The 19,063-nt window shown below is 35.5% G+C and overlaps 1 protein-coding gene across 2 annotated transcripts; it reads right to left on the bottom strand.

Annotated features, from left to right (window-relative positions):
• Window positions 1-7,824: 7,824 nt before the first annotated feature.
• On the bottom strand, window positions 7,825-17,368 carry LOC105450828 (segmentation protein even-skipped). 2 transcript variants are annotated; one of them, XM_011690878.1, is made up of 5 exons: window positions 17,136-17,368; window positions 15,562-15,646; window positions 15,088-15,203; window positions 12,858-13,105; window positions 7,825-9,922 (listed from the first exon to the last, which is right to left on the bottom strand). In XM_011690878.1, the coding sequence occupies exons 2-5, from the start codon at window positions 15,591-15,593 to the stop codon at window positions 8,954-8,956; spliced, it is 1,365 nt and encodes a 454-aa protein (XP_011689180.1). In that variant the 5' UTR covers window positions 15,594-15,646; window positions 17,136-17,368; the 3' UTR covers window positions 7,825-8,953. The 2 variants fall into 2 exon arrangements, with proteins under 2 accessions (XP_011689180.1, XP_011689181.1); XM_011690879.1 differs by lacking the exon at window positions 15,562-15,646.
• Window positions 17,369-19,063: the final 1,695 nt, after the last annotated feature.

Here is a 19,063-nt window from a genome sequence, read left to right as displayed (position 1 = left end):
ACATATTTTCTTATATCTCACCGCGAAAAGATTCCGCCACCAAATTTCTGGCGACAAAAATTTGTGCGAGTAATACAAATTAAAAATCTCATCTTGCCGACTGATTTTGTTACAAACATAAAAAGCGCGCTTGTTCAGTGTTAATATTATATAAATGATAAATTTATTTAAAACTCTTTAAGTATGTATATATATATGTATATACAGAATAATGTAAAAATGTATTAGTACATTAATTATTTCTAGATATATATATTAAAATTATATTAAAATTCTGGCATAAAAAATTGGCGTTACATAATACATGCAAAAAATGATCGTTGATCAAATCGTACTAAATTATTGTACAAAATTAATAAACAAAAAGCAAATAATAAATAAAATAGACATATGCGTGTTAAGTTTACGTTTCATAGATCCGCAATTATAAATCCCGCAGTTACAATGAATAGCGCAAACATCATAAAATTCCAAATTGATGATATAGAAAAACAACGGGAACGGAAGGGTAAAAAATGGATAACGAAAATGGAATCACGTCGCTTCAGTACCATAAATTTACCACATAAAAATCATAAAAATGAGAAGTTACATCATCGTTGAAGCGAAAAAGGGTAAAGGATCACCGAAAAGATAAGCCTCCTGCAAGGACAGATTTACGGTTTGCGTGAAAAAAAATACGTTAGTGTATTACTTTGTGACCTTTGTGTAACCAAGTTACTGTGAATTGCATTCTCATCGTAATAAAACCCTATTGTACTGCCAAATTGTTAAGAATAGTCAGGTAGCTATTAAAGCGGGAACGTTTTATGGCTCTGATTTTTTTTAAAGCCCATGTTTGACAATTACACATGCAATTACGTACGCTTTCACCGAATTACCCACATCGAATCGTTTAAAAGACTGAAAATTTAAGAAGAAAAAAAATAGGCGTGAAAATGCAAAATTTTCGTATCTGACCAATAAATATTTGCCCCATGAAAGACGTTTAGTAACGCTTTCTGTACGCTTTAGTAACACGTTCAGTTTAGGAATCTTCTATTCTATTTAGGAATTGAAATTATCACCGATATCATTCCTTCCCAAAGTGCGGCGCCTTCTAAAGATTCTCTACAATTGACTTTTTTGAAACAACGATGAATACGATCCAATAATCAAGCGCGTATCTTATCTTATCATATCTATTGTACGAATCGTACGTATAACAAATAATAAAAATTATGAAATGACGTGTTATTAAATTTATTATTAAACGGATGATCGTGACGCGCGAAGGACTAAATCGTTAAGAAAGCAAAGCTGAAAAGAATGAAAATTAACGAAAGTGTAAATCTCTAAAATTTGATCGAAGTCCTTTGTATTACGCATTTCAAGAAAATTTTTAAAAATTTCTTAAATATTAATAAGCGGTATTCTCTATACCTAGATGAATTTTCATTTTGTGCGAATTCCGATACCTCCCCGATAATATTTCAGTAATCAATTCATTGTTAAGAACTCTTTTTGTGCGGATTGCTCTTGAATTTTTTAATTTTTTTGTTACTTGAAGGAGAGCGAGAAAGTACCATTATATTATTAGTTATCTACAGGTGGGTAAATTACTGTGTGAAAAATGAGAAGACAAAAAAAGAAATGAAAAGCTGCTGTGTGTTTTACAGATTTAACCAGAAAATACTTACGACATAAATTGCTTCCAGAAGTCCAAGTGCTCACTACTCGCTTTACCCGTTTGACCTTGAATAATTTAAAAATGATGATGAATCCGAGACCGATTCCAACATCGACGTCGACAATTCTTGAATTAATTTCCCACAGTTGTCCAACGCGTCCGCGATAATCGCCCGATCGGCATCAACAATGCCGATCGACGTATGTATCAGTCGCTCTCGATACGCGATCTACGAGGGGTACGGATCGAATGGTGGCGATTGGCCACGGTCCCCCTGTCCTGTCCTGCTACCCCGTTACAGCCGCCACCGCGTTATTTATTGGGCTTCGCTTTATTGCGGGCCCTACCCGGATTCGCCATGCTTGCCGTTTATGAGGGAAATATTGCCCGGTCGGAGATCAAACGGCCGATTAAAAGTTCGAAAGCTTCGATCGCGTGAAAATTGATTCCGCCTAAACGATCCTGCAGCGAGTCTCATCCTCTGGTGTTCTTGCGGAAACGAGGGAACAATATCGTCACATGGTTAGATCTTCTAATCGTTTTCGAGAAATGGGGAAACCGAAAGATTCAAGCGGAACATCGTAAATATAGATCTTTAAAACAGCATAACGAGTATGTATGTTCTTTTTAAATTGCGTAGATCCTAAAAAACTCTTCACTGAATATAATAGCGACCGTCATCATTAGTTAGTAATAATGTTTTAGAGATACGTCAAATAAGGTCATAAACTGCCATTGCCGTTACAATGCTATTGTACATCAACTTCCCATACTCATTCAAATACGAAACCTTTCCAGATGCGAAACTATTGTCTGTCGAATTGTAAATGCTCTCAAATTGTAAGAATCTGGCCGAACGTACCATTCAGAGCTATAGGCTATAAATTTTATACGAAACGTCCTATTGCAGAATAGATTTATGTATTTATACCAGTAATAACTAACGTATAACTTTATGTGTTTATGTCAGTAGTAATTGACGTAATTTTGTCACTCGAAATTTTCTACTTTTCTTCTCCCATCAGGATCCTTAGAATTCATGCTACTTTAAAATTTGCCAAATGAATATCCTATTTTCGCATTTTCATGCGATTTTGTCACTTCTCAGACTTTTGGATGGAATATGTTTAATTCAGAATTTAACCGTTTCCGTTTCGATCATTTTTGCAGACGCATGCGAAAATATGTTACGTCAAACTGTTTAAAAGCTTTAAATAAAAAGGCAACTCGCAGATTCGTGCTGAATAAGAATCGATATGGAAGGTATATTTAAGATCGAAAAAGTTTTCACGATTAACGGAGGGATTAGCTTATATCAGGGTTATCGCACACCGGGAAATTATTCGCGAATGAAGACTGGAAGCCATGGAATAAAGCCGCGACTATGGGCTCCTATAAAGATGTAACACATCGCCCGTAAAACAAGCCGACGTGCTTCGCGCGTGCAGTTTCCTTCTTTCCTCCTTTGGTCTAATAAAGGTCACACTGGGGTATGGGTATGCTGTACAGAGAGGGCCAGGCTATAGGTGAGTTAATTCCATCAAGGGAGACCTGATTCATTATCCAATATCGGATCTCGTAAATCCTCGGTGAGTCAAATAAATTATCATTCTGAACGTGTCACGCTGACCCCGCTTACTTTTGAGAATTTCGAGAGGAGCTGTTTCATAGCTTTTCTACTCTTTAATCTTCCGATCGTTTTTCTTACGCAATTCTTACACATCCGGTATGCCCTTACTTAGTACTTGGTAAGGGAAAGAGATATTTTCAGAAAGAGATAGTAATATCCATTTCTCATTTCTCTTGAAGTTTTCCGACAAAGAGCTGAATTTTTTTTTTCAAAAATTTCTCTCGAAAAATATGTGTTGTAAATCAAACAATCTCATAAATATAAGCGGTTTGCACAATATAATTGTATCAATTTTCACTTTTTAACAAAAATTTTCAAAATTTTTTTATTTTTTATTCTCTCAATTAATTTTCGAAGAGGATACAGACGCGCGCAAAATTTTGCGTTTGATTCGTATGGTACTTTAATAGCGAGATCGATAGTCGATTTTACAGCATCAAGTCTACAATGATCTTTTGCTTGCCGTTAGTTCGAATGCCTTATTCTAACAATATATACTGTTAGAATGCGACTTATTGTTAGATAAAATTGCACTAACGAACGGAATGTAGGATGACAAAAAAAAGATCCGTAAAAAATTTATTCGATTTATAATCAGACTACCTTTTGATGATTTAGAATACCTTAATAAGAATTTTCTTCTTTTATCTTTTGTTCAAAGAATAAGAATTCAGGAGAAAAGCTGCGCTGCGAGAATGCTTTATATCAACATCAGTTGACGTAACAATTCAAATTGTAATCAGGCGTGCGTTCCGTTTCACGCATGATGCGCATAATGTATCATTTTATTCTTGTTGTTCACTGAATGTGAAACAAGGATAAAATGATAAATTATACGCATCATGCATGAAACGGAATACACCTCACATGTAAGTGATCAGAACCTTCTTTCTTTCAACCAACATTCTTTTCTTTTCATTTGGAAAAAGAATAAGAAAATAATGTACCTGACAGTAAAGAATGAAACGATTTCGAAGCGTTTCAAAGCGTTCAATGCAATGCATTAATTAAATGAATATCGATTACAGCGAAAAATTCTGTCCAGTGAAATTTAATCTTTCAGGCCGATTATATATCAACATTATTTTAAGCGACGCTTAAAACTCTTTCTCAAAATTTTAAAAACAAAGTTAAATCTCGCTTAAAGTCAAACGTGCAGTCGGGCCTTACAATACAATTAACTGGCTCTTGAATCATTTCTATACGGATAGCAAATCATAGTTTGTAATAGCTGTAATTGAACGCTCCATTTGCTCTCTATCACGTTGAATAACAAAATGCTCAGAAAAATGAGAACTCGGCAAGGACGGAATAAAAGAGGGATTCTTTTTCCCATTTTCAGAAGATACGGTCACACACACACACACACTTATAATGCGTGAAGCGATAATTTCCCTATTTCAAATCCCTATCTATCTCATCAAATAGGCATCATATTATCTCTCGGGCATACCAAAATATTGTGTCAAGGGCGCGAGAAGAGGTCCGACCCCGGGTGGTCGGCCGGTCGCAAGATGCATCGATTCGACGTGGCGCGACGCGAGCCACGTGCGAGCGTTTACAGCGCGCGACGCGGCGCTGCGTCTTCTTATCTCTTTCGTATCTCGAATGAATCCACGTACCCGGCTACCCAATATATGATTCGAAGGGGCCGTCCTTCGAGCGTACGTTCGCAGTTGTATAATAAACGAGAAGGACAAAGAGATAGAGAGAAAGAGAAAGAAAGACGGAGGGGTCGCAATGGCGGGCTTATCGTTCGTCGACCGACCGAATTGCCTGCGTTGGGTGGCAGCCAATACGGCGACTCTCGTCAGTGATATCATCGCTCCTCGGTCCTTCCACCAGCGTCGGGCTTTTGCCATTCGCTGTTCATGAGAACCATTCATTTATTTCGCATTCGCTAACCGTACTAACTTCTTTTCGCACCGACTATACAAAAGAATCGCGCCCATGCATGATGCCTTTATGATATCGTGTCACGCTCTTTTATTCTTCTTTATTTGACGCGCGCACGATGCCATGTCGCGTTTTCATATAATCGTACGTGTTTTAAAATGTTTGCACTTTTATGCAAGCTGATCAATGCATGTCGTTATTGTCGATATAAATTTTCGCTAAAATAAAACGTTTGTGCTTTCAAAAACGTATAGCTTTTCGCGATCAGCGTTCGCTCAATCTGAAATAACCCATGCGATATCATCCCGGGTGAGGACGCGAGACGAAATCGCGTCTCGTCTCCTTTTGTACAGTCACAAGAGAAAAGGAGAGAGAGAGCGTGGGTGCTTCGGAATCGTTCCTCCGGAGATGAGGGAGGGTGCCTCCTCCTTATTTACGGCGAAGCGCGATAATAGCGCGGATGATGGGGCCCCCGTCCCGAAGCGAGATACTGAACGTAGCCATGGCAACCGCTACCGTAGCCATATTGGTCCACGGCCAGCTATCGATAATAGGAAAGATAAGAGGCAGCCCCCGGGCATCCGGGATATTTTATTGTCAGCAAAATGGCGTCCTGGAGTCTCCCGTTTTGTACGCCAACTGTCCCGTACACGGCGAGTCCGTCGCATTTTTAGCAAACGATCCTCGGTAGCGTGCAGGATTAACGGAAGGAAAGCGAAGAATTTAATTATCTCGATAATATCCCTTGAATATATGTATTGCTGTGCACCGCGAAGGGAAAGCAAAGACGAATTAGAATGTTATTTAGATTTTACCAAGTGGTTTTTGGCATATACTGACAAATCAATTGAGCAAACTTTAAGCTTTTTTTCACCCTGTATAAGAAATTTCTTACAAGCGTGCATGTTCGCATATACATACATAAAATATTCGTTTCGTATATTTATTCAATGATATTAAAATTCGAATTACATTTAATATTTTCATTTAATTGCCGAAAAATAATTATTATGTTAAATACAATCGGTGAAGATTCCTGACAAATCGTCCGCGAAATCACTCTATAATTAAGAAATATCAAAAAATTTTAGATTTTATTAAGTATCGTTTGAATATATTAGATAAATTTTAAGCATATTAATAAATCGCGATTTACGATAAATAAAATATTTTATTGTTCACTGGAAATATTTCGTGCAAAATGGCTCAAAACGAGAGAACCAAAGTAAATTATGCATATTAATAATTCATAAACGATAGCTGTTTATCAAATCAGATATTTTTACGCGTTATTTATTTGAAATCGAAAATAGCAAATAAAAATTATATGTTATATTTACGTACGTAATTATGGAGCTGTATTCCATTATGCTTTATTCAGCTTTTATTTCGATCTTATCTATTATATCAAGCTATTGCACAGAATAAGTAGACTGCCAATTTTGGGGATTTTTAATTAATGGAATCTGGTAAATACGGAATGTAGGCGTCGTGTTCTATTAAAATGCACGTAATTATTCTCGTATGTCTTAATCTTTATTCAACTACATAACGACATTCGTATTACATTGATGATTTGTTAAAAACTCTTCGCTATTATAATAACGGTTTTTTTTTACATGAACATATGCTGTTCTGGTCGCTCCGCATTGCATATAAAAGTAAACAAATAAAGTTAAGGAATTAACTTATTTTAGAATATATTATAGAAACACTTCTGTTTTATTTTGCCACATTCTTAAACTCCCAGAAGAGTTTGAATTATTTATTCCCTTAGGGAAGATTTCGTTGCGCGATAATAAGATATTAGTGACAACACTATTACATATTTTATGGCAAAGCATAGAAGTTGTAATGAAACAAAAGATTGCACGCTATTTGAAGGGGGTGCAACGGAAGCTCATCTCTCTCATCGTCTCTCAAAAAGAATAAGTACCAGATCAGTCAACTTTAGTATAATCGTTTACAAATAGTTTGAATAATAGATTAATATACGTAATAGAATAATATACGTAAAAGCATAAAGTTGTATTAAAAAAATAATACTAAAACGGCTCCTAGACGCGATCAATATTATTGTACAATTATATATTATACAATATTGTTGATGCCTCCTTTAGACAATTTAAAAAACAAACCTTTATAATTTTCAGACGATCAATATTATTGCGCAATATCAAATATTGTGCCATAATATCGACCGTCTAGGAGCCTAAGGTATGTTTTTGCTCGTTTATTTTTCGACGTCTAGTCGCTGAGTCAAGATTCGCAGATATTACGAACTCCTTAAAATATTAGGAAATACGAAAAAAAATTGAAAGACAACTCTATATATACATATATGTAAAAGAGAAAAATTCTACTTATTGTTAATTAAGAAATACGAAAAAAGATTAAAAAATAATTTTATGTATACGCGTAAAAGAGAAAAATCCTAAATTACGAAATACGAAAAGAGAATTGAAAAACAAATCTATATATACATGTGAAAGAAAAAATCTTAATTAAAAATATCACAAAATACGAAAAAAAAAGATTAAAAACAATCTATATACACATGTAAAAGAGAAAATCCTACTTACTAATAATGCTAATAACAAAAAACAAATGGAAAAAAGAGAAAGAAATATTATATATAGATATATGTACAAATATATTAAGCATATATTCGAAGAGAAATTGGTAGATGGATAATGAGAATCTTTATATTTATTGTACATACATATACATATATTCACGCACGTCCGCACGTGTATGTATATTACAAATAAATATAAAGAAATGTATAAAAACATGTATTATAAACTTATTCATATGTTCACCTGAACAAGAAATGTTTTCAACCAAATTCTGCTCAATAGCTCATTATATCATAAATATTAAAATACATATTTATACATAATATTTATTTGTTCTCTTTTCACTTTGCTTTCTGCGATTTCTCTTTTTCATCTCTTTTACATTTTTTTTAAGTCGAAATTTTTTTTATAACATTTATTTACAAATAAATTTTTGATCTGGCACATGTTTTTCTCACATGCATATACACAAACTATCATTAACACACACATTCATCTCATTGTAATAAATTTATAAATGTATATCTTCAAATGGATTAATTTATCCTTACAGAAGATTAATTAATAGGTGTATGTCATGTATGTACACGCTATATATTACGTCAAATCATGATACTTCAAGAAGCGATGTGAAAATTTGATTGTGCAGGCGTGCAAATCCGGATCGTGGAGATGTACGCATAGTAAGATCTAAGAGACTCTTGAAGCTTACGCGTCAGCGTGAATCTTAGAACAGAACCCGCTGAACATATCACGATTTTATCAAGCACACGCATTTTCCCCAATTATTCCGATTCCCATTGTCCTTAATTATTAAAAAATTTTAAACTATTATTAAAAAGCCTACATAAAATATATTCGTGAATAAAAAAATTACTATCTTACATGTGTATATACATACAAATGTACATCTCTCCATCACGTGCGTAACAAACGCATGAAGAATGGCTGTGTAATATACAACGTAACAAACGGGATGTATAATTGGGGACAGCGTGTGTTATGTGTGTGTGTGTGTGTGTGTGTGTGTTTGCGCGCGCGCGAGTGTATATAGATATATGTATATAGATACAGATACGTACACATACGATTGCAGTCTGCATCGCCGATTATAGCAATCATAGTCACAACCACAGCCGCATATGATAAGATGCGATCATATCTTATCATTGTTTTATTTTACATCCTACCGTTTTGATCCGGCTTATCATCTGGCGTGTCGTTCTTGTACGGCTGAAACAATTTGGGTTGTGGTGGCTGCGGCGGCGACTGCTGCTGCTGCTGCTGTTGCGGCTGCTGAAGGTGCTGTTGCTGCTCTTGCTCCTGCTCAGGCTTGCTCAACGACGAGGGCGGTGATGAGGACGATATCCCCGATGTTGAAGGGATCGCCACATGATTGTACGGGGTGCTCGCGTTGTTTTCAAACGGCAGTACTGTGACGACCGGCACACTCATACCGTTCAATCTCACCTGCTCGCCACTGCCGAGTCTGTCTCGCTGCGGCACCAACGTTGGCGTGATGGACGCGTTCACGCGATGCGCGTGATGCGAATGATGAGAATGCGGATGCGGCAGCTGCTGGGTCGAGTGATGCGACGGTGACTGTAAACGCGTCATCTGATTGCCGGGGACCGCGCCGCAATCGCACTCGCTGGAGGTGTCGGAGTTGACCGGGCTAAGTTCCTCGAGTAACGTCGGCCGGTACGTAATGGTACTGGAGGATGGCGGAGGATTGCTTACGGGAGGAAAGGCGGGGGCGGCGATGTTCGGCATACCCAGGATGTGCAGTGACGGCACTGACCCGTGCGAGTGCAGCAGATGCGGGGGTGGCGGATACGGCGCGTTAATGGGACGTACGTGTGGCCGGTGGAGCGCGGTGACCGAATTCATTGGATAACCATAACGGCCGTAATAAGCAACCGCGCTCGCGGCCGCGCTCGAGTACGTCGTCGCCGAGGGGGCCAAGTGTGCCGTCGCCGGTAGACTCGACGTAGGGATCGGCGGGTAGCTCATGTGCGGAAGCGTGCCAGCCGAAGCAGCCGCGAGCAGCGTCGCCGCTAGCGCTGGATCCGAATACGCGACGTGGAAGGGCCACGACAGGGACATCCGCTGCCTCTTATCCTTCATCCTTCGGTTTTGAAACCATACCTACAACAAAAGAAGATTATAATTACGATTAATTTTTTTTTTTAAGTTAAGACTCTAATTAGATAATCAAGACGTTACAAAACTATTTATAAACATATGCATCTGATGTTAGAGCGCGTATAAACAATTTATAATAATTATAATGTGATAAATAAAGGAAGGAACCGAGCAGAATTTTTGTAACAGATAAGTTCGTTAACATCAGTATAAACGATCGATCTCTATATCTCGACAGCTATAAAAATCTCCCTCAATAATTCATATTAGTCGAGAAATAATCGACTCTGCTCCCCTGTGTCTGTTTAGTTTTTTATTCGACTTAATGTGTGAACCGATCGAGCAGTGGGTCTTTTCCTTCCATTTAATAACAGATATTAGGATATGAAAACTGCTACTGTTACAGAACGAAAACATTGACGCGTTCGGTAGATGCGTATATTTCTAGATAAGCGCTCTTGGATACATATAGATTCACGAATGTAGGGAATTCTCGGAGGCGGCGAACGATTATACCGGTAATTCGTGCGGGACGTTTACCGTCGTTTAACACCTCTCCGCCGTTCCCCTTCTCTTCGTTATCCACCGCCGTTTTACGACCGCCAACCGAGGCGAGTGCGAGCTGCCGCGAGACGAGAAATTAAGAGATCCATTAAAGTCCGAGGTGAGCCGCGAGGCAGTCGCTAATTGAGCCGTTTAACACTTTCGTCCGACCGGTCACCTCTTGATCAGGGCCGTGACTAAATTGTCGGTCCCCGAAAACGTTAATATATTTATATGACATAAGGGAGGAGTCCTCGTTCTGATCTACCACGACGAGATCTCGGTGGGATCGAACGTTACGGCACTGCCGCGGGACACGCGAGAGAAGGATCAAAGGCCGAGAATCGCGGCCGTTGAATCGCTCTCGAGGCTATAATCGCCGATCAAATATGGCCGCAGCTGGCCACGGCAAGAAACAACCACCGGCAGCTCTTGGCGGCCCGCGTGAACAAAAACGCCACTAATTGCTTCTATTAAGCCGCTCGACTTTAGGGGGGCCCCTGTCTTCGCGGAGACGGCGTGAGATACCCGTGAGAAATTAAATCGGGATACGCGGAATAATATTAATTAAATAATTCCAGTAAAAAGAGACAGAAGGAGAAAGTAATATCGCAAAAAATTTTATCTATACAAGAAAGAAAACGTATAAAGTACTTTTTATTCGTATAAGCGTACGTGTTATTAATAATCGTTAAATGATCGAAGGATTTTCTTAATAATGCCGTCGCGAATTCTTCAATCAAACACGAAAGCGTTAATGGAAAATATTATTGCACCAGCTACAGGTGAAGTCACTGTTTATCAAATCTTGTGCGAATAAATGTTTGCTCATTCAAGATCAACTCGCGACTCGATCGCAACATTCGATCTAGCGTTTATCTAATAGAAAAGATCGAAGTGAAGTTGAGCGTTACATTTTTTTATTCCATTTTGATATTTGACAGAGGCTAAAAACTGGGCCAAGTGCAAACGTTCAATAAGATTGTATAAGATTTTGCACGGACCTTGCACAATTATTTCAACGTTTTTGATAGATAAATATAACACATTGACGAGACGAAGGAGAATTATTGTAACTACGAAATCTTTAACTCTCTATAACTCAATTTTTTTCATATTAGAAAAAATTACATGATGCATAGCAAATGGTCTTGGAAAATTAACAGTTAATTTTCAATTTTTTAATATGTTATTATGAAAAAATGTGATTTGTAATTTTTAAATTTTCGCAATGAGATAAAAACACTTGCACATACACACATGTAATGTAGTCTTATCTATAGTATAGAAGATGGAAAACAGTTTGCATTCAAAATTAAACACAGAGATATATTTTGAATATCTATTTTATTTTAGAAACACTAAACCTTTTACATCTTGGTATTTTACAATTTTAAAATGGCCGCCGGTATATCCTACAAAATAATCGGTGCCAATGTCGGCGCCTACCCGATATACCACCCCCAGGGTATAAGCGGGTAAAAGTGAGTAAAAAGCGACGGAGATGAGGAGGCATTTCATTATAATAGACTTTTGTAGGATCTTCATTCACTATAGTTTTGATTGTAAGCAAGAAATTGTAGATCGGCTCAATACTTTGAACGTATCGAAAAAATAACTGTAAATAGATTTTTAACATTATGACAAAAAAGGTACAATAGTAAAACTTATAATCGGTCATAGTAACAAAATGAAACAAAACTTAAAAAATATAAAATAGAAACTAAAGGAAATAAAGGCCAATAAAACGAGTAAACACAGATGTTGCAATATAATTATATAATTTAATTTAATAATATTAAAGTGGGACGTTCATTCGATTTTATTAAGTTTTCTTCAGCCCTGCAAATACAAAATACAATATTTAATCAATTATATTAATCTTACAAGTCGGACAATATGTAACGACGTTTCTTGTCTGGTATGATTTTATGGTGTCCAATATATTAAAAATTTTAATTTTTAGATTAATTTTTAAATTTTTAAATAATGAACACTATAAACTCACATTAGACAAGAAACGTTATGACTAAGATTAATGTAATTTATTACATATTAAATTTTCTATTTGCGGCTGAAGAAAACTTACAATTAGAGTCGAAAATTCTCGCTTTAATATTATTAAATTATATATATAATTATATTGCAACATCTTTGTTCGCTCGTTTTATTGGCCTCTATTTCCTGTAATTTGTATTTTATTTCTAAAATAGAAACAAATCAATACACGATTTTATTTAAAAAACATAGATATATAAGTATGTAACTTGAAAATTAAACAGCGAGTTATAGAGTTATAGAGAGTTAATGCGTGATTTGAGAGAACTTTTTGAGAGAGTACGTCTCTTTAGAGGAATTCTTAGAAAAATATATTTGTTTTATTTTTTATTCAAACCTTAATCGTAGATTCTGGCAAATTAAGCTGCGTTGCCAACTCGCATCTTCTTGGCCGGCTCACGTAATTCTCTCTGGTAAATTCTCTTTCCAGTCGATTTAGTTGTTCTCTCGTAAAGGCAGTCCTGTATCTCCTGACGTTAGGATCTATGGGGGGGATTGGCGTCTGCTGCTGTTGCTGCTGAGACTGTTGTTGAGGCGGTTGCTGATGCTGATGTTGATTGAGACGCGAGGTCGACGGTTGTGGATCTACATGAAATAATGTGGAACATTATAATCTTTCTCACGTTAGCAAATCCTTTCAGAGAAATATAAGAAAAAGAGATCAAATTTTGAAGCGTTTATGAAGTTTTTGCATTATAAGATTCGCAGTTAATTCGCATACCGACGGACAATTTCGTTCCCTTTGGCGATAAACTCGAAATTTGAATGCAAAATTTTTCTTGATCAACCTTGTGTTCAATCTAATCTAAATATATTTTTAGTTTTCAAATAGGCAACATTTAGCGAGAAACTCTGTATAATTAAAGTTAGCCGAAATTGTAAAACCGTGCAGATGTCCGCTTTTCTTACACCACATGCTTATTTGGCAAGAAACAAGGCTACAAAAGTCGCAAACAGTCTGTTTGTCATATTGTCGTCTCATGTTATTTTCGATCGATTATAAGGATGTAAAAGGGATATTTCTAGTTAGCATTCTCTAACAAAAGAGAGTCAATGTGTAAAGTCGCAGTCAATCAATCCCTATTTTCACGCTCAGGCAAGTTATTTCGGAATAGCTTCGGAAAATACTTATATTGTACAAAGCTACCGCAAATTTCCCGCGAAGAAGAATAAAGTGCAGTATGTGGTCAACTTATCGAGAAACAGGTCAAGGGTCGTGTATTTTCTGTGAAAAGCAACTGGCAGCAGGTAAGCGTAGGAACTAGCAAGAATTACGTAAGAAGTTATTCATGTTACTTCCGGTCGATCTTTTTTCGGCTTCTCCCTGCGACTGTACAATTCACTTTGCACGATTTTTCCGGTTAACAGTTTGCGGACAAAGATAAAATTGCGTCACGATAATATAATGCAAATCGTCATATGTATATTTCGAGAATGAGGCAGAAGACAATGTGATAATAAAGGAAAATAATCATTTAAGCCATCATTTTTCGGCGTTGATTCTCGCGTTTTTAATACACAAAAGGAAGATGCGACTATGATAATAATTAATCAGAATTAGTTGCGTTTTCTCGAATCGATACTTCTACTGCGATTCTTTCTACCGTTTGGAGGTTTTATTAAAAATATTTCGATCTAATTAAATAATTAGTTATTAATGCCTTCCATTTTTGAATTAGATATGATGCGAGACTTCTAAAATTTCAAATGGAAAAGACAGTTTTCATACACGCAATTTTAGATACTCGAAATGAAAAGAAAATGCTTGAAACAAAAGTTTATATTTTTTAGTTTAGTGTCTTAGGTACATAGTTTCAGGTAGGTCGATTATTATATACCCTACTTTCAGGTAGTTCGATTATTATCCCTCATAAATTTTACAAGTTATTTTGGAAGTCAGCAAACTTTCGAATAGATTTCACCTATGGAAAATGCTTATGACATAACTAATTTTATGTCGGTAGCTCAGGTAGTAACATTTATAAAGTGTCAATATATTAAAAGGGTCAGGACTTCGATGCGCATTTCAACAGACGAAAAACTTTCAAAAATTCTCAGTATATCTTCACTCGAAGCAAAAACAATTACTGTACGTTTTATTAGTATATTCGTATATTTGATTGATATATAACTATCCGTAAATTTTTTTCGAAATCCTGATTAATCAATATTTACCATTTAAAGAAGACCTGGGTAAAAGCGAATCTAGCTTCCTCGATATTTACAGCGAATATAATGCGTGAATTTATTACGAACAATAGACATTAATAATTATTAAAATAAATATATTAATATTTTAAGTGTTAATATAGCTGTCTTTTTCTCATACATACGACAAGTATCCCGTAAGTCCAGTGTTATAGAAAAAAAAAATGAAAAGCTTTTAATTTATATAATCGGTTTAATATATCGCTATATATTATCCTCGATATACAACAATTAATTTGACGGTCGATCCAGTCAAGAAGCGCACGATTAATGATGCCAGCGGTAATGGTGTTACACGCGTCAACGATGCTCTATAATGATGGACTTGCGGAACACTGAAAATTGTCAGTAGGACTCACCACCAATGTCGGCGTGCGAATTGCGCGGCGTGTTCATTTGATCAACAACAATGTTGTCCTCCTCCGTATTGTTGTCCGGGCTGGTGTCCTCGTCAAAATGATTTCTCATCTCGTCACTTTATAACAATTGAGAAAATGCCTATATTAATTACTTTGCCATGCCATATCACTACGTGCATTACGGTCGTACATAACGTACACGGTCGATCGCGAAAATATTTGCATGTCCGCATATTTTAATATCACTTGATAGCGAAATACGTTGCATTGAAATCTTCAAGTAAAGTAATCGGAATTTCATAATTAGTAAAGCACAAATTTCGAAAAAAGAAAACACAAATGCACAATGCTGGCTTCAAATGTAAAATGAAAGTGCAAAGAATTAAGAATTTAAAATTTCTTTATTAAAAAGAATTCGAGGCTAGCGCGAGAATTTAAAATTTCAATTTCAATTTTCAATAGACTATTAATCACCAGAGTCCAGATCTCGGTACTGCTTTCCCCATTCCAAGCTGCAGCGTGCCGCGACAGTGCCACAAGAAGCAATAATGCCGTTTATCTGTTAAAATGGCGTTTATCTGTTAAAATAGCGTTATATAAAGTTATGCTACGCTAGATCGCTACATCGGCTTGGAGTGGCGAAAACGGCATCAAGATCCGGATATAAATCACGCATTTGTTAATGAATAAAGAAATTCTATCGTCATCTATACGCGTGTTAATTAGCGATCAATATTTTACAAGTTGTATACGATCGCATGCGACAATGAGTCAAATTCGAACACGATCATTTTTATCTAGTTTTGTTAACGCAAGTAAACGTGAAACGTAGACCGCCGTCTGTAATTGATCACAGTTTCTAATTTCAAAAATGTTCGTTTAACAGCTCAACAATCGCGGAGCTTGAAAATGTTATTGACATGAAGACAGATGCTACTACGCGATATAAGTAGACTATAATATTATTGTACATTATTATTATTTACACAATGTGTTATTTACTGCACAATTTGAAAATTTTAATATAATATTTTATTAGCAAACGTGAACGTTCCGACGCTTTTGCGATCGTGTACCTATACACTTCCGGAAAAAAATTAAGTTGAATACACTGTTAAATCTAATTAAGTCGCCACTGCTCCTACTTAATAAATGGTTATTTTTTGCTAAAACAATGGAGTTAAATAATTTAAAATAGTTCAAATTTAACCCAAATTTGGGTTAAATTTCATTGTTTTATTTAAAAATAACTATATTGTTTTAGTTAAAAAAAAAACGATTTATTAAATAGGAGTAGTGGCAACTTAAGTAAGATAAATTTGACACTATATAGATTTAACAGTGTATGATTTAATATTTTCAATTATTTTCTTAGATCTCGTGATTTCCTAAATTTAGCAAGTTGCATGCGAATCTCGCGTCAAAATGACACTTTATTTTATATTATCTCGCCAAATAAATTTCTGAATAAATCGATTGCGCATTTATTCAAACTGCTTATCAAAAATTGTAGCAGCTGCGAGAATTATAAGAAGCAGTTATTTGAATAATGGGGTAATTTGGATAACAGTAAGCATTTGCAAGATTTTCAAAAAAATAAGATTTTAAGATACATTTCATTATAGATCAATGTCTGATCTAATGAAATGTATCTTAAAATCTCTTATTTTTCTGAAATTCTTGCAAATGCTTACTGTTATCGAAATTACTCCACTGTTCAAATTACCCCGCTGTACCTATATCCTTCAAAAGATACTGACAATTAACGAAAAGAAAAGATGCGATATTATCGATATATGTATGTGGGTCTTGTTATTTCAAACTCGTGTTCTCGACAAAACAAGTCACTCGCAAGGCTAATCTAATAAACATTAGAAATTATTCACCGTGCGTTCTAAACATGTTCCGGAAAATATCAAAGAGAATATCGAGCAAAATCGGCGAGACTTAAGAAAGAAAATCTCAGTCAAGGCATAATCGACTCGCGATCTCATCAACATGAAAATTACATTGCGAATTCTATATGGAAATTGAAGATAATAACTTACACGTGCTTTATTTTCTCTTATCTGAAATCCTGTACTGCACCACTTGGAATGCAATGACACTTCGCGATTTTTCTCTGAGAAAGGTATAGTCGGTAAAGAAAAAAAAATAAAAAAAAGATAAGTCACTGATCACAACATGCACGAAACTTGTCTTTCTCTATTTTTATATGGAGTCCGTTTAGCACCACGAAGCCATGTGATGTGCTTCGACTATGGGAGCTACAGATACTACTGATACTACACTACAGTAATACTGACTATATATACATAACATCGACGGCATCCACCTCCAGTGTTCGCTCACTGAGTGGGGAAAATCCGCCCTTTCTAACGTCCCCTCCAATGAGAGGTGGAGCCGGTAGCTCGTTGTTACGTAACATCACAGGCATATAGCTGCATATAGCGAAGCAGCCTGATGGCAGGCGGCAGGATCGGACCTGCATGCTTTTCTTACAACTTAGGCTGCAACAATTTTCGGGATTTTATGGTGAGAGATTTCTTTGAAAACCTCCTCAGCGATTAGTTTCCGTATAAAAATTAAGTACAATAAACGTGTTAACTTTTGATGGTTTTATGATTTTTAATGACATGGTGTATGCAACGTGTTCTTTTACGTAAAAGAAAGATATATGCGAGAATAACAATATATACTCTGTGAAAAAAATCTTAGAGCAATTCGTCGGCGGCATTAACAAAAGGACATATGAGTTAATTTAAAATTTAGGATCCCGTCGAATTTTGCATAAGATGAATTTGATAAATATTAAATAATAAATATTTGAAAAATATTAAACAGAATTGATAGGCAATACTGATAAGAAATAGCGACATTTACGAAATTATTAAAAAATTATAAAAAAGGAAGAATATGTCGATTGTACGTTGTTTGAATTGGTGAATAGTTACATTCATTTTCTGTAATAATGAGATATATTTGGGTTTTTCGAAAATATAATCTCTTCAGCCAACTAGGAGCCTGGCAATGAGTATCGTAACCGTCGTAAATCTTATTAAAGAACACGCTGTTATAAGGTCACTAAGAGGATAATAGAATAATTATATCAACATTTTCGACTCCGTGGTCTCCGTGGTGCCAAACAAACAAGAAATGCATGCATGGTTTTCCCAACAGTTTTCCAGATTTTAAGTGAAATTAAATGTATATTATACATATATTGTACATATTCGCATAATATGAGAGTTTATAACAGAAAGTTAGAAGTATAAAATAGTTAGAACTATAAAATAATATAAAAAGATTTTCAGAGACGCTATAGTTATGTTCGTTTAGTTTTTTATAAGTCCTAAGTTACGATAATTATTTTTTGTCAATATTGCATCTTTAATTTTATTTAATCGTTTAGCTCACATTATAAAAGTATATTATAATATTTGTATATTATCAGTCATCATAACACACATAGCATTAATGTTTTATGCACGACTGTTCAATAGAAATTTACGATTTAAAATAAAAACTAGAAAAACTTAGTAAGAAATTATTGAGTCATTCCCGTTACGTCATAAATGTCACTCAAAATTATTACCCTGCAGACCCTTACTTTTCAAAATATTGTATAGATGCATAAAGTTCAAAATTTCAAGGTGAAGCAGTAATGATGGACTTTAGATAAAATATTACTTCATTCTTTGAAAAAAATTTCGTATACATAACTTTCCGTTACACTTTCCTTACGTCGTGTCTACTTTTTTGTTACTTCTATATAGACAGCTTTTGCCATCATTACTTAGATTCCGTCACTCCACTTTATCATTGTCCTTTTCTCTTTTTCTCAATAATACAAAGAATCAAAAAATTGTTCATTTAATTTAATTTAACGTTAAAAAGTGCAAACTGTATAAAGACTTCCATATATGGTTTTTTCTCTTTGTGATATGGGCTAATAATGTCGGCCGTTCATTGATCG

This window comes from Wasmannia auropunctata, unplaced genomic scaffold (genome assembly GCF_000956235.1).
Source record: "Wasmannia auropunctata unplaced genomic scaffold, wasmannia.A_1.0 LD336055.1, whole genome shotgun sequence".
In the NCBI taxonomy this organism is placed as follows: Eukaryota; Metazoa; Arthropoda; class Insecta; order Hymenoptera; family Formicidae; genus Wasmannia; species Wasmannia auropunctata.
This window is presented reverse-complemented; position numbering and strand designations above follow the sequence as displayed.

Bases quoted from the DNA above. Each gene is read 5' to 3' on its own strand.
- LOC105450828 (XM_011690878.1), bottom strand. From the start codon at position 15,593: ATGGGGAAAGCAGTACCGAGATCTGGACTCTG. The intron at 13,106-15,087 runs GTGAGTCCTACT...TATTTCATGTAG, and splicing joins TTCGCACGCCGACATTGGTG to ATCCACAACCGTCGACCTCG. The intron at 9,923-12,857 runs GTTTGAATAAAA...CTTTTGTTGTAG, and splicing joins TGCCAGAATCTACGATTAAG to GTATGGTTTCAAAACCGAAG.